General features: G+C 44.9%; 1 protein-coding gene across 1 annotated transcript in view; it reads left to right on the top strand.

Annotated features, from left to right (window-relative positions):
• Nucleotides 1–16242, top strand: part of ETV6 (ETS variant transcription factor 6) — a 134003-nt gene that overhangs the window by 96888 nt on the left and 20873 nt on the right. The window contains exons 3-4 of the mRNA XM_070947078.1: nucleotides 4598–4762; nucleotides 7854–7988. Coding sequence (XP_070803179.1) covers nucleotides 4598–4762; nucleotides 7854–7988 — 300 coding nt within the window. The remainder of the gene's footprint in view (nucleotides 1–4597; nucleotides 4763–7853; nucleotides 7989–16242) is intronic.

The raw sequence follows: 16242 nt of genomic DNA, 5'->3' as shown, positions 1-16242 counted from the left end.
TCAGAATATCCCAGAACTTTCTTTGCCCTGTTCTCCTGGACAGATGACAGGAAACATTTCCTGGGTACAAAATCCATTTCCCTAGGTCTGCTCACACCTTTTTGTCTTCCTTAACACTTCAAATCTTTTGAAGAACACTTCTTCGTTTGTTTGTTTGAACATTTAGCTTCTTCAAGTCTAAAGGCCAATGCTTCACCATTGTTTTCCATTGCTTCAACCTGAAGCTGATCGCACCATAATCGGAGTAGATCCTTCATTAATGTAATATCTCATCTCAGCAGATGACCTCATTGTTAAAGACACAACATGTTTGTTTGTTTGTTTGTTTATAACATTTCTGGACCACTCATCTCCATCAAAGAACGACCCATGAGGATGCTTTTCTGGTTCAGGAACTCTGGGCCCATTTCTTTCAGAACCACATCCTTCAAGGACATGATCTTTGATCAAGTCCTCCAATTTGCTTAAGATGCCAACATAGGATCCCAGTTGGTTAGAAAGCACCAAGCTATTACGCTAACAGAAGTAACATCTAGATCAGTGGTGAAATTCAATTTTTTCTACTACTGGTTCTGTGGGCGTCGCTTGGTGGGCATGGCAGGGGAAAGATACTGCAAAATCCCCATTCCCTCCCCACTCCTGGGGGAAGGCTATTGTAAAATCTCCATTCCCACCCACTCTGGGGCTAGCCAGAGGTGGTATTTGCTGGTTCTCCGAACTACTCAAAATTTCTGCTACCGGTTCGCCAGAACCTGTCAGAACCTGCTGAATTTCACCCCTGATCTAATTATTTTACTTGTACTCAGAAAGCCAGGAAAAAGAAAATAGTTTTCTTCTCATGATGTGGTTGTCCTTGTTCAGATGCTAAGTTGTGTCTGACTCTTTGTGACCCCTCCGTCCTCCATTGTCTCTCAGAGTTTGCCTAAATTCATCTTCATTGCATCAATGACACTATCTAGCCATCTCCTCATTTGCTGTCCCCTTCTTTTTTTCTGCCTTCCATCTTTCCCAACATCAGGGTCTTCTCCAGTGAGTCCTCTCTTCTCATTTGGTGGCCAAAGTATTTGAACTTCAGCCTCAGTATCTGACCTTCCAAAGAACAGGCACGGTTGATTTGAGTCAATGTTGATCCGGTTGTAGCCATACACTAATTTGAAGGACCTCAGCAATTCTTCAGTAGGTTGCATCACTCCATCTTGAAACATACACTAATTTTAAACCAATTTGTAATGGGCAAAGTTCAACGTTTTGATTTATTTCACCTCAAAGAGGAAAAAGGAAATGCAATTTTGTACCTGTCTCGTAACAGAAAGGTTTTGCCGAGAAAGAGCAAAGTGCAATCTTTGGTATTTTTAGCAATCCGTCTTCCAGTGTGTGATGTCATTTCGGGGGGCCAAATGTTGCCCTTTGTCTTTTGGCGATTTTTTAAAAAATAAATTTTCAGTGATATTAGAGAATTTCTCAATATATCCAACTTAAATTTATGGATGTCCCTGTTGGCTGTATTTGTGGACTCCTGTTTTTTGATTTTGTGTACAGGTGATTGAGTACATAGAAAATTAACTTTATCAAAACACATATCCATCATTCTAATTCAACCTACCTACAGATTTATTAGATAGTCTTCTTTTGCCCGTCTCCCATGTTGAATATAGCAATTCGCAGAAGTTCTCCAAATGCAGCAGTCTGTGCAAGTTCTATTTTTTGTGTGTTTATATTTATTCTTTCTACCTGATCCCCAAAATGTAATATATTTTGTGGACACAAATGCAATTAGGTTTGCATCACTTTAAATGATAGTATCAGGGAGCTGAAGACTCATCTGTTGGCTTGCAGGTGAAGACACTAAAATCATACCATACATGGCAAAGTTCAGTTTTATAGCCTTGCAGATATGGGACTTTCGAAGAAAGAAACAGAAAGTGTTGGAAGACAGTGGCTTTGCTCTTACCGTTGTACATTGTAATATTTTTTATTGTTATGTACAGTAAGTTTATGTTTTGAATTTCTCCTTTACTAGAAAGGACTTCATGGTGGCATGTTGCTCTGTATAGCAGTGCTATTATCTGGAAGATGGCAGGTGGAGCTTCTCCTTTCTCCCAATGGCAGATTGTGTCTCTGTTGTAGCCCGCCAGCAGAGCTGGCAGCAGATTCGGACAGTGAGGAGGTTGTGGAGGAACATGGGCCAGTCTTGGAATCTGGGGAAAGCTCTGATGAGGGTTCTGCATCAGAGGCAGAGAGGGATCTAGGGCCGTATGACAGGTATCAGCTGCCTTTGGAGTCAGACATCAGTGAGGCAGATGAACAGCTGGAGCCTGTTCCCAGTGTGCGCATGCACAGAGTTGCCAGACGAAGGGAACAGCTAAAGAACAAGGGACGACTTGGGAGTAAGGCCACAGGTGGACGATGAAGGGCCCCTCCCATACAGAATAAAAGAAGAGCGAAAGGGGAGTGGAGTTTGCAGGAGACAATTAGTTCATTACTGCATTCTTGCCAAGTATTGCCCCGTCTGAAAGATATCGGCCTGGCCACTCTCCAAGCCTGACAAAGGTCAATATTGTGAACTATCTTGAAAGACTGCAGGAGAGGAAAGACTTTGCTGGAGAGAAATTCACTGTAAATTAATAAAAGGGGTTTATCGGGAAGAGGACTCGGCTTCGTGTTGCTGGGGAAGCCTAGGTTAGAACAGTCTCCTTTCCCACAGGCGAAAGCAAGGGACTCCTCCCCTTGATCCTCTGAGGGTTTCCTGTGGTTCCAAGACTAAGTTTTAAGTCTAAGGGCAGAGTGCATAGACTAAATCTATAGGCAGAGTTCATTTTCTCCTGACAGATTATGAGGGTATGGGATGTCTTCCTTGATCTTGCTCGGGAGTGTTAAACTCAAGGCCCGTAGGCTGGATCCGGCCCGTGGGGTGCTTAGATCTGACTGGCGGGGCCGCCCTGGAAACAACGAATGATCGGCCCGTGGTACCTCTACCAGTGAAAACGGAGCTCGTGAGGGCCACATGCAGCCCTCCCTCCCGGGCTCCATTTTTTGCTGTGACAGCCTCCTGCAGCCCTTTGCCGGCGAAAACGGACCCTCATAAGGCCACACGCGGCCCTCATAAGCTCTCTTTTTGCTGGCAGAGTGCTAGCAAAACAAGCTACTAGCAAAAGTGGCATTTGATCACACGTGTGATGTCGAGCTGGCCACACCCACCCTGGCCATGTTCCCCCAGCACCCTCCCAGGTCAAACACAACCCTGATGCGGCCCTCAATGAAATCGAGTTTGACACCCCTGATCTTGCTCTTTGTCTAATCAGGTAGATTACACAACTCCGTATTTGCAGAAATACGGAGTTGCGCTCTAAAATAAAAAAAGAGAGAGAGATTGAGATTGAATAGTCAAATGGAGGAGCTGAATATCTAAAGCAGGGCCCCCCAACCTTTTGGGCACTAGGGACCAATTCCCCAGAGAAAGGTTTTTCCATGGACCGGAGGGGGCGTGGTTTTGTGTGCTGCCTGCATTCCGCTGATGGGGCTTCGCTTTTTTTCAAGGCCCCGTTGCTGTCATACCGCGGACCAGGGGTTGGGGACCCCCTCAGAACGGGCTCGCAATTTGGCTGTCCTCCTAGACTCACAGCTAAGATTAGAGCAACATCTGACAGCTGTGGCTAGGGGGACCTTTGCACAGGTTCGCCTGGTGTACCAATTGCGACCCTACTTGGATCAGGAGGCTCTCCTCACAGTCACTCATGCCCTTGTCACCTCACGGTTAGATTATTGCAACCTGCTCTACATGGGGCTACCCTTGAAAAGTGTTTGGAGACTACAGTTGGTCTCGAGCGCGAGCTGTCGTGGGTGCACCTAGATACACCCACATTACACCAATTCTCCACGAGCTGCACTGGCTCCCTATTGGTCTCCGGTCACAATTCAAGGTGTTAGTTATTACCTTTAAAGCCCTACATGGCTCAGGGCCAGATTATCTTCGAGACCGCCTTCTGCCGCATAGCTCCCAGCGACCGGTAAGATCCCACAGAGTTGGTCTCCTCTGGGTCCCGTCAGCTAAACAATGCCGGCTGGTGGGCCCGTGGGGGAGGGCCTTCTCTGTGGCTGCCCCAGCTCTGTGGAACCAGTTACCTCCTGAGGTCCGGACCATCCCCACCCTATTGGCCTTCCGAAAAGCGGTGAAGACCTGGCTTTTCCGGCAGGCCTGGGGCCGTTGCTCTCGCTCTTGTGATCTGGCGAGATCCGGCCATGAATGGCGTGAATGAGTTTTTAATGTTTTAATGTTTTTAATTTTTCAATGTTTTTTTATAATGATTTTTTGGAATGTATTGTGAGTCACCCTGAGTCTTCGGAGAGGGGCGGCATATAAATTGAATTAATTAAATTAAATCTACAGTATCTGTGTTGCGGTCAGTATCAGAAGACCAGGATATCTCCAATCCATGAGTTCCAGCTTCTCTAACTTAATGCACATACCTGCATATTTGTGCTTTTGAAATGCTAATTTCATGATCCACATTTCTCCATAATCATGCAACCTGCTGGCCTCCACCAGGGGATTGTTAAGTATCTTGTTGTTGACATCCTTCTGTTGATTTCTCTACAGGTTTGCAACCCATCTACTGGAGCAGAGACGATGTGGGTCAATGGCTAAAGTGGGCGGAGAAGGAGTTCTCCCTTAGAACCATTGACAGCAATACCTTTGAGATGAATGGCAAAGCTCTCTTGCTACTAACCAAAGAGGACTTCCGATACAGATCTCCACATTCTGGTAAGTAATTTTAAGAACTATCGTATTTTTCAGAGTAGAAGACGCACCTTAATTTTTTGGAAGGAAATTAGGGGGGTGAAATTTCTGCCTACCAGGTATTCATCTGGCTAGCGTCCTTAGCACATTAGTTCTCTTGCTAGTTTTGAGGTTGGGGCTGGTTGGGGCTGAAAAACAGCTTCAAAAGCACAGCTGATCGTCTGAGGGAGCTCCAGTGACTAAAGCAGGCAAAGCACGGAAGGGGTAAGAAAAGGCAGCAGCTGTTCTGGGTAGCCATTTTGGGCACCGCGCGTCACGTTTTCAGCCTCCAAATGTGTTGCGACGATCGGGGGCGATGTGCTTTGGCGCTCCCCGCAGCCTTGAAGGGCTCTCAAACGGAGTGTTTGGAGGCTGTATACGCGATGCGCGGAGCCCAAAAACACAAGCCATCATCTGGAGCCAGGAAGAAGACACGTGGAGGCCGAAGGATGGGAGCCGGCAGGTGGACAGGGTTACATTCTGTGTATAAGATGCACCCAAATTTTCAGCTTCTTTTAGGAGGGAAAAAAGGGCGTCTTATACTCCGAAAAATACAGTAATTAAAGAAGGAGATCTCTTACTGCATTAGTGGGCAACAGTGCAAAATCTGTCAGAGATTAGATGTGGAGGAGAATCAACATCCGCAATATTTTTAATTAAACTTTATTGCATTCGTATTATTATTTTTACTTGTTGCAGAAATGGGTTATGTCTCCTGATTTAGTTTAGATTGGAGGTGGGGGAACCCTAACAGCAAACAAATTCCATTTAATATTAACCCCATTTTGCTCATTATTTTAAATAAAGACCTAGTGAAGAGATAAATAAAACAATTCCAAATTCTTTTTTTGGGGAGGGGGGGTAAGTGGGATAGGGAAAATGGAAATTTGATTCATTCTCATCATACAAATTTTATTTCCATTTTCCAAAATATTAGCTATCTCATTCATTTTTGTCATCTGCAAACCTGATAAACATTTACCTCATCCAAGTCACCAATAAAAAACAATATTGTGGGAGAGAAAGGGTACAAAAATGAATATTGTAGCATGCCACAGATTTGAAAAGGATTCACTGGAGATTAGTTTTTGCATACAATTTTGTAGCCGACCATGTGTCCATCTTTATTGCAAATTGGAATGTCACAGAATATTCTGTCAGTGGTAGGATATATTATGATTAGAGCATTCGTACATCTTATTAGAAAATTAGCCATTTTTTAAAAAAAACAAGATAAGGCTAGTCTCAAGGATTAATTCTTGACTAATTTCTTTGGACTTCTGGCAATTGTCATATTGCTACAAGGTTAATTGCTGATATGGTATGAAAAATGCATGTCTTGGAAATATTCATAATTTACCTCATGCAAGATACTCAGAGCAGCAAATAATGTTATTGGAAAGAGTATACAGCAAACATGAAGAATGTTTTAAAGATAGTAATAGTATCTTTAATACTATTAAATAGTGTAGTATTTAATAGTAGACAAGTTGTAGCATTAAAAATAAATGCAACACAGCATTGCAAAGCTGACCCAACTATAACTCCAGTCAACTTGTTTTGGCTTGTTATCTGAAAGTCAGTCTGTCAGTGTAGCAGAGAAGGGCTGTTTTCTAAATGCTGTGATAGTGAGCAAATACAGAGTAGATCAACAGGATCACGTGAGAGAAGTGATCCGGATCCTAGTTTGCTACATTTCCAAAATTAAATCAGAATCTACCTGCTCTTACCTAGGCTTCCCCAAAAAAAGCACGAAGCAGAATCCTGGTCCCGACAAAACCCCTTTTATTAAACAAACAGTGAATTCCTCTCATTCACCTTCAGCAAAGTCTTTCAAGGGAGAATTTACAGTCACAGACCTTATCTGGCTTGGAGAGCTGCCAGGCTGATATCTTCAAAACTTGGCAAAGAGTCTCGGAGAGTCACAAACCAATTAGGCGAACTAATTGTCTCCTGCAAACTCCACTCCCCTTTCGCTCCTCTTTTATTCCCTCTGGGAGGGGCTATTCATCATCCACCTGTGGCCTTACTCCCAAGTCGACCCTTGTTCTTTAGCTGTTCCCTTCATCTGGCAACTCTGAGCCTGGCTCCAGCTGTTCGTCTGCCTCACTGATGTCTGACTCTGAAGGCAGCTGATATCTGGCATTCGGCCCTGGCCCCCTCTCTGCCTCCGACGCAGAGCCCTCATCGGAGCCTTCCCCAGACTCCAGGACTGGCCTATGTTCCTCCCCAACCTCGTCAATGTCCGAATCTGCTGCCAGCTCTGCTGGCCGGTGGCGGGCCACAACACTACCTTCATGTGACCTCAGTTTCTTATTCTGAAATGACCTTCTCTTGTGTGGATAACCTTTTGGTGGCCCATGAGGGCTTTCAAAAAATCAGTCGGTTTTCCTCAAGGCCCCATTCCCGCCATCTTTCCTTAAAAGAACTGATTTGTTGGATCTCACCTTCCCTCAAATCTGAGGTAGTCCTTGACTTACAAGCTCTCATTTAGCGACCGTTCAAAGTTACAACAAAACTGGAAAAAGTGACTTACGACTGTTTTTCACACTTATGACCAGTGCAGCATCCCCATGCTCATGTGATCAAAATTTGGATACTTGACAACTGACTCGTATTTATGACGGCTGCAGTGTCCTGAAATCACCTTTTGCGACCTTCTGACGAGCAAAGTCAACAGGGAAGCCAGATTCACTTAACAACAGTAGTACTCACTTAACAACAGCAGTGATTCAGTTAACGACTATGGCAAAAAAAAAGGTTATAAAATGGGCAAAACACACTTAAAAACTGTCTCGCTTAGCAACATAAATTTTGGGCTCCATTGTGGTCATAAGTCAAGGACCACCTGTAAATACTTTTCTGCCGCTGAAGCAGAGTTTTGTACCTTGAAAGGAAAGAGCCATGGAACTTCTGTGTTTTATTATCCTGGGAGCTGGGCAGTTATCAGAATGAATGCAGATAAATATGTGAATAAATATAACCTGCCTTTCTAGCTTTAGGGACCTCAAAGTCTTTAAAAATTCATTTTCCTGAGTTGGCACTTTTCTTCTTCTTCTTCTTTGTCTTCTTCCAGGTGATGTGTTATACGAGCTTCTTCAGCACATCTTGAAGCAAAGAAATTCTCATATGTTGTTTTCTCCCTTCTTCCACCCTGGGAATTCTGTTCATGCCCCGCCAGATGTCATGCTGCATCAGAACCACGATGAAGGTAACCGCAAGGACTTCTTTATTTTGTGAGGACCAAAATTACATAAACGGGTTAGGTGATGCTGTGGAAAGAAAGAGGACAAGTGGGGGATGGGGTTGGGGAAGCATACCGATAAAAGAGAATGTTTATGTTTGAAATGAAACAGGAGTGAAATGCTACCGGTTCAGACCGGTTCAGCTGAACCGGTAGTGATGGCGACAGGTGGTTCGGAGAACCAGTAGCGACAGCAGCGCGAAGCTCCGCCCACTCACCCGGTCGTCGTTACTTCCTAGTTTTAACCAGAAAGTAGCCTGTTATTTACCCTCTGCGCATGCACAGAAGGGTTTGCGCAAGTGTAGAGGGTCCAAGTGGGCGCATGGCGCGTGCACTTCCGAACCGGTAGGGAAGGTAAGTAGATTTCACCCCTGAAATGAAGGATCGTTGATGCTCTCTGGGTTTAGGGTTGTTTTCTTGCAGAGGTTTCATTACCCAGCTAGGTAACATCATCAGTGTGAAGCATGGAATGGGTGTGGCATCCTATTTAGTTCACTCCTATACAGGGGTGGGCTTCAAAAATTTTAACAAGGGATTCTCTGCCCGGTTGCTGGGTGGGCGTGGCCTAGTCGGCCTCCTGTACCACAGTAGCGGGGTGTTTTTGCCCTCCCCAGGCTCCAGAGGCTTTTCTCAAGCCTCCAGGAGGGCGAAAATGGCCTCCCCAGGCTCCAGAGGCTTTCCTCAAGCCTCCAGGAGGGTGAAAATGGCCTCCCCAGGCTCCAGAGGCCCTCTGGAAGCCAGTAGGCCTGTTTTTCACCCTCCCCGAGTCTCCGCGCGTGCCCTGCACTTATCTGCATCCAAAATGGGCCGCGTGGGGACTCCTGGGAGGGGCGGGGAGGGGTGGGCAGAGCCAGCCAGGAGTGGAATTTGGGGGTTCTCTGAACAGCACAGAATCTTAGCTAGAGGATCTCCCGAACCCCTGCGAACCCCCAGCAGCCCACCCCTGCTCCTATAACTGTGATTTATAAATCCTGAGTATGCCTGTAAAGTTAGAACCGTATTTTTCAAACCTTGCAACTTTAAGATGGGCAGACTTCAAGTCACAGAATTCCCCAGGCAGCATGCGTCGTCACCCTCCCCCTAGGGTAATGTTTGATCACAAACACAGGTACCCATGAAGTTTTTAGAGAATCATAGTTTGGTAATGTTGGGAAATTCCCAGCCAGACAGAAAGGAGGGGTCAAATGAGGAACTAGCCTTGAGTCCTTTTATAGCTACAAGAGACTGCATAGGACTGGCCACTGCCTAAATTCCTTGAATACTTATCTGTCTGTTCCCAGGGGAAGGAAAACAGCCTGGGGAGACTCTTACATTATAGGTAGAACATACTAAAGTCACTGACTTGGATTCTTCACAAATTGATCTAGATAGAATCAAGATCACGTGAAGTGTTAATACCACTTTATAAGGCCTTGGTAAGGCCACACTTGGAATACTGCTTTCAGTTTTGGTTGCCACGATGTAAAAAAGATGTGGAGACTCTAGAAAGAGTGCAGAGAAGAGCAAGAAAGATGATTAGGGGGACCGGAGGCTAAAACGTAAGAAGAACGGTTGCAGGAACTGGGCATATCTAGTCTGACGAAAAGATGGAGTAGGGGTGATATAATAGCAGTGTTCCAATATCTCAGGGGCTGCCACAAAGAAGAGGGAGTCAAGCTATTCTCCAAAGCCCCTGAGGGCAGGACAAGAAGCAATGGGTGGAAACTAATCAAGGAGAGAAGCAACTTAGAACTAAGGAGAAATTTCCTGACAGTTAGAACAATTCATCAGTGGAACGACTTGCCTCCAGAAGTTGTGAATGCTCCAACGCTGGAAGTTTTTAAGAAGAGATTGGACAACGATTTGTCTGAAATGGTATAGAGTTTCCTGACTCAGCAGAGGGTTGGACTAGAAGACCTCCAAGGTCCCTTCCAACTCTGTTATGCTATTCTATTCTAATCTGGTTGCATGCACCTGACAAAATGGAGGCTTTGACTCAATTGGCAGCGAGTCAGATAGCTCTGAACGCTGCCGTCCTCTTTCAGACAACATTGCTGATGGGGAGTTTAATCCCAATTAATCCTGGGTTTATCCTTGCAGTGGACAGGTAGCTAGAAAGGAGTGAGGACTTCAGGAACACAATTGTAGCCGAGATCTTGACTTAATTGCCTCCTACCATGGATGTCTCTGTGGCAGTGGTGAAATCCAAATTTTTTTACTACCAGTTCTGTGGGCATGGCTTGGTGGGCGTGGCAGGGGAAGGATACTGCAAAATCCCCATTCCCACCCCACTCTGGGGCCAGCCAGAGGTGGTATTTGCCAGTTCTCCGAACTGCTCAAAATTTCCGCTACCGGTTCTCCAGAACCTGTCAGAACCTGCTGGATTTCACCCCTGCTCTGTGGGCCAATTGTCTCTGAAAGATTAGCAGACTCTGATTAAGTCTGTGGCCCAAAAACACTGTCTTGTTATAAACCAGAGCTGTTTTTCACCTCCCCTCACCGTATCATCTGAAGACATCATACCCTATACTTGGCCAGACTTCATCAGTGCCCGCCTTCGCCAACGCTCCAAAATCTCTTTGATCTTTTTTCTTTCATTTCCGGCGCCTACAATTTAAAGCTGTACGTTTGCATTTTTTGTGGTCCGCCTCTGGTAGAAATGAAAAGCTGAGGAAGGGTGTTTCATTGGGATTACGGATTTCCTTGCAGCCGCAGATTCTTCTAATCTAGCCAGTGAGAAGAATTGTAAGGAGGAAAGCTGGGTCAGTCTATGGTAACCCAAATTTGGGAGGTGGCTAGTAGCATTCCCCCCCCCCAACTCACACATTACTAAAAGGCAAAAGATTATGTCAGTTGCAGCTTCCTTCATCCTGCATCATTTTAGCACTGGGTCTCTGATGAAGGCAGCTGCCTCTCGCAACAGCTTATGCCCTTTAATATGAATTGGAGCAAATGTGACCAAGCTTGTTCGAATATTGGACTGAGAGAGCAATGCTTTCTACCAAATGTTCACAGGTGGATAATCCCATCTCTCCTAAATCCTTATGGCTTGCATCTCTGGTGTTTAGTGGACGAACTGGAGCAGCTAAATATAGTCGTGTTTCCCCTTTGGGGAAATTTTTTCCTTTGGACTTGCTTTTATTCGGGATTTTGTAACCCAAGTTTAGGGATGCGGTGGCTCAGTGGCTAAGATGCTGAGCTTGTCGATCGAAAGGTCGGCAGTTCAGCAGTTCGAATCCCTAGCGCCGCGTAACGGGGTGAGCTCCCGTTACTTGTCCCAGCTTCTGCCAACCTAGCAGTTCGAAAGCATGTAAAAAATGCAAGTAGAAAAATAGGGACCACCTTTGGTGGGAAGGTAACAGGGTTCCGTGCGTCTTTGCCGTTTAGTCATGCCAGCCACATGACCACGGAGACATCTTTGGACAGCACTGGCTCTTCGGCTTTGAGATGAGCATCGCCCCCTAGAGTCGGGAACGACTAGCACATATGTGCGAGGGGAACCTTTACCTTTAACCCAAGCTTGCTCCATCCAGCTCACAATGGACAGGCAGGCAAGAGAAGGGGTCTTGGCACATGCAAGAGTTTGGCCTTAAGTCTTAAGGTCATCTGCACCAATTGCTCTGAAATGCGATTCCTGCTTGCCATCAGTTTTAAGTTGAACAGCCCTTCTAAACTGCCTGCTGGTTTACAGTCCGTGCTGCAAGGCGAATGTCCTCCAAAAACAGGGCCCTGGAATGTGAAATTTAAGAATGCGGCTCACCCAGCCACGGAAGAGGCTGCTGGTTGCACATCTGGGTGATTCCTGATCTGGACTCCTCTGTTTCCAGTCAGTTATTTTCCAAAGCAACAGAAGGCAAGACAAGAAACAACCTTGGAACTAAGGAGAAACTTCCTGACAGTGAGAACAATTAACCAGTGGAAGAGCTTGCCTTCAAAAGTTGTGGGTGCTTCATCCATGGAGGTGTTTAAGAAGAGATTGGACAGCCACCTGTCTAAAATGGCACAAGGCAGTGATGGCTAACATTTTTTTTTTTTAATTTGATTTATATGCCGCCCTTCTCCGGAGACTCAGGGCGGCTTACAGTGCGTTAAGCAATAGCCTTCATTCTTTTGTATATTTATACAAAGTCAGTTTATTGCCCCCACAAACTGGGTCCTCAATTTACCTACCTTAGAAAGGATGGAAGGCTGAGTCAACCTTGAGCCTTGGCGAGATTCGAACCTGCAGTAATTGCAGGCATCTGGTCTTAATAACCAGCTTAATAACAGAGTGCCTTAGACCACTGTACTACCAAGGCTCTTTTCCAGACCAAGTGCCCAAAGTGTGCGCGCCAATGCGCACGGGCATGCCCAAACCCCCAAAATGCAATGTGCATAGAGCCCCGTGCATGTGCCCTGCCCCCGGTGCATGCATCCCCCGCACATGCACATGTGGGCCCCCCGCATGTCCCCCCCCCCACATACACACACCCCCGGTGCATGCGGGGCAGAGACCCGAAGACCAGCTGGCCGGTGGGAGGCGCACGCGCATGGGCAGCACAGCTGAGCTGGGGCGACAGCTCGTGTGCCCACAAAGAGGGCACAGCGTGCCACCTCTGGTACGCTTGCCATAGGTTTGCCATCAGCAGCCTTGATTTTGCTCTGCTCCCCACAAACAGCTTCAACCCGATCACACACACACACACACACACACACACACACACACACACACACACGGGGCCTAAAATGTCGCCTTTCTCATTGGCTCTCTCTCTCCCCCCCCCCCTTTCCAAACATTCTTCAGTCACCGCAGACAGGGGCATGGCTTGGCACCCGAGTTTTCACTTCCTTGTGCCCGTTTGGGTAAGATTGACCTAAATAGCGAAACAAAGAAAGACCTTTTCTTGTTTATGACTTCGGCTGTGTGAATCATAAAATCCACACCAGGGCCGTTTCCTCTCCAGCTTCAGCCAGGAAACGGGTGGGTGCTGTCTATGGACATGAGGAGCGTCTGAGGGGGCTGGAGTCAGACGGAGGTCAATGCGAGGCACTGGAAGAATCCGAGCCGGATGTGACCCCTGGGGTCTTCAGCAAAGGACCTCTTGGGATTTTGCAGCAAGGGGTGGGGGTGGGGGATCTGATATGTTACTTGGGGGGCTTTGTAAATCTTTCAAACAGTCCCAGTGCAACAACGAGTGGAGAAAATGGAAAAGCAGAAATGCTCCCTGCGGAAGGGGGCAGGGTTAGGGAGTCACACAAATGGGCTGGAACTAATTACGGTTCCACTGAATTAGAAGATTTACATGGGTATATAAAAGCCCTGTTTTGGCTTTGCCAAAAAAAAAAAAAAAATGCAATTCTCTCCCTCTCCCCCACAATAGCAACACATTGTGAGTTTTCCCCATTTTTCCACATCTTACACCGGGGGATGTCGTGGCATGCTGGAGTAGGTCGTCTTGAATCTGAAAAGGCAGAATGCCAACGTGGTCCACGAAGTCTGGTATTTGACATAATAATAAAACACAGTGCAATGATATAGAATGGCATGGCGTAGAGTAGAGTAGAGTAGAATAGAATAGAATAGAATAGAATAGAATAGAATAGAATAGAATAGAATAGAATAGAATAGAATAGAATAGAATAGAATAGAATAGAATTCTTTATTGGCCAAGTGGACACACAAGGAATTTGTCTTTGGTGTATATGCTCTCAGTGTACATAAGGAGAATAACATACATTCATCGAGAATAAAAAGATACAACACTTAGTGATAGACAAGGTTACTAATAAGCTATCAAAACGTACAAGGAAACAAATAAAAACTGTGTAATTGAAAGATACAAGCAACATGGTTAAGTAATAAGTGGGAAGAGATAGATACTAGTAAGGAAGAGAATAATAATAATAGTAATACAGTCTTAGTAAATGATTTGACAGTGTTGTGGGAATTAGTTATTAAGCAGAGTGATGGCATTTGTGGAAAAAACTGTTTTTGTGTCTAGTTGTTCTGGTGTGCAGTGCTCTATAGCTTCTTTTTGAGGGTAGAAGTTGAAACAATTTATGTCCAGGATGTGAGGGATCTGTAGATATTTTCACAGCCCTCTTTTTGACTTGTGCAGTATACAGGTCCTCAATGGAAGGCAGGTTGGTAGCCATGGTTTTTTCTGCAGTTCTAATTATCCTCCGAAGTCTGTGTCTGTCTTGTTGGGTTGCAGAACTAAACCAGACAGTTATAGAGGTGCAGATGACAGACTCCATAATTCCTCGGTAGAACTGGATCAGCAGCTCTTTAGGCAGTTTGAGCTTTCTGAGTTGGCGCAGAAAGAACATTTTTTTTGTTGAGCTTTTTTGATGATATTTTTGATGTTAGTTATCCATTTTAAGTCTTGAGATATGATAGAACCTAGAAACTTGAATATATTTCTTTTCAATTGATTCTTACTGAAGACATCGTTACAGAGTAAAATCATCTAAAGGAAAAAGGAAATAAAGGAAAAGGAAAGTGGTGAGAAGAAGTGAAAGGGAAAAGGAGAAAAGAAAGACAAAATATAAAGAAATTACTTCCAATCTTCTTTGCAGCAACAAATGCATTTCAATTTTATTCTCTCTCTCTCTAAGATTACATTATGACTTCTCTCCTTTCCATCTACCCTTGGTAATCAGCAAAAACCCATAAATCACAAGCATATTTTTATTACTATCAGCAAAAAGAAAAAAAGAAAGTCCACAAAGGATTTCCAGTCACTAATAAATGTCGTTATTGTCTTTTCTCTAATTAAGCAAGTCAATTTTGCAAATTCTATCATCTTCACCAACCATTCCTCCATTGTGGGTATTTCAGAGTCTTTCAGTTTTTGTGCATTTTATTCCCATTATTTCATTGGGAATGGTAGGGACCACAAGCATTTAGGAAAGGGTTTTCTGGAAGGCAGTGGATGAAAATGTGATTAGTTCTCATGCTAATATAGTTTATACCTTCAATCTGTTTCCCTACCTGTATTTAGACAACAATTCTCAAGACTTCCCATGAGTCTTGTTGACTTATAGTCAGGACTTTCCAAGTTGAAGAGAGTATATCTATAGCTCGGGGTAGAATTGTGAACGTGGTGTTAACTTGGTTCTTTGCAGATGTTTCATTACCCAACTTGGTAATAGCATCATCCTGAGTGAGTCTAGGGGTTTCCTGCCTGCTTATATGCAGTAGCTTGCCATGCCAGATTTGTTGAGGGTGTATTGACTTCCTTGGTGGTTCCTTGATTTAGAGTGTTACTTTCTGCCTGTTTTTTTGTCTGGTATTAATCCCTGCTTATCTGAGCGTGGGCTGCTTAGACGGATATGTTCTAGTCTTTTTATTTCCTCCCTAGGTTTTTTTGTTGCCTCTTTTGACTGGTATGTAAATATAGTTTATCTCTAGGGGTTTGTTGATGGCTGATTTGTCTGAAAGACCAGCTTCTGGGAATTGCCTAACATTTTTGGATTTGGCTTGATGTAAGACGCTAATAGTTTCCCAGATGAAACTGTGGCTTAAGTCTGTCCATATGTTGCGAGATGGAGCGCTCACCATATTCTTTTCTTTTATGTACACTGAGAGCATATGCACCAAGACAAATTCCTTGTGTGTCCAATCACACTTGGCCAATATAAAAAATTCTATTCTATTCTATTCATATCTTCTGAGAGCTGGTTGGCATTTGTGGATGCACGAACCCTATACCCTAATCATTTTTACACAATATGCTAGGCAAGTATTTTTGCCTAATTTTGACATTGTTTCTTGGTATTTGTGTGTGTGTGTGTGTTAAATAGGCTTCATTCAGACTTTAATGTGCAGTCTGGCAGCAAGCTTGATTCTGTCCAAGACTTTTCCAAATGTTTTCCCACGCCAGAGACCAAATGCAGGGTAGCTATTACTTAAGTTGCAATTTATTTTATTTAGTTATTTCATCTTGGACCTACAGGCTGCACGCTTGGTTGTAAGCAGTGGTGGAATTCAATTTTTTTAGTACCGGTTCTGTGGGCGTGGCTTGGTGGGCATGGCGTGGCTTGGTGGGCATGGCAGGGGAAGGATACTGCAAAATCCCGATTCCCACCCCACTCCACGGGAAGGATACTGCAAAATCCCCATTTCCTCCTCACTCCTGGAAGAAGGATATTGCAAAATCCCCATTCCGTCCCCACTCCTGGGAGAAGGATATTGCAAAATCTCCATTCCCACCCCACTCTGGGGCCAGCCAGAGGTGGTATTGGCCGGTTCTCCAAGCTA

The sequence above is a fragment of the Pituophis catenifer genome, unplaced genomic scaffold (assembly GCF_029215685.1).
Source record: "Pituophis catenifer annectens isolate HBS135680 unplaced genomic scaffold, rPitCat1.0.hap2 SCAF_7, whole genome shotgun sequence".
NCBI lineage: Eukaryota > Metazoa > Chordata > Lepidosauria > Squamata > Colubridae > Pituophis > Pituophis catenifer.
This window is presented reverse-complemented; position numbering and strand designations above follow the sequence as displayed.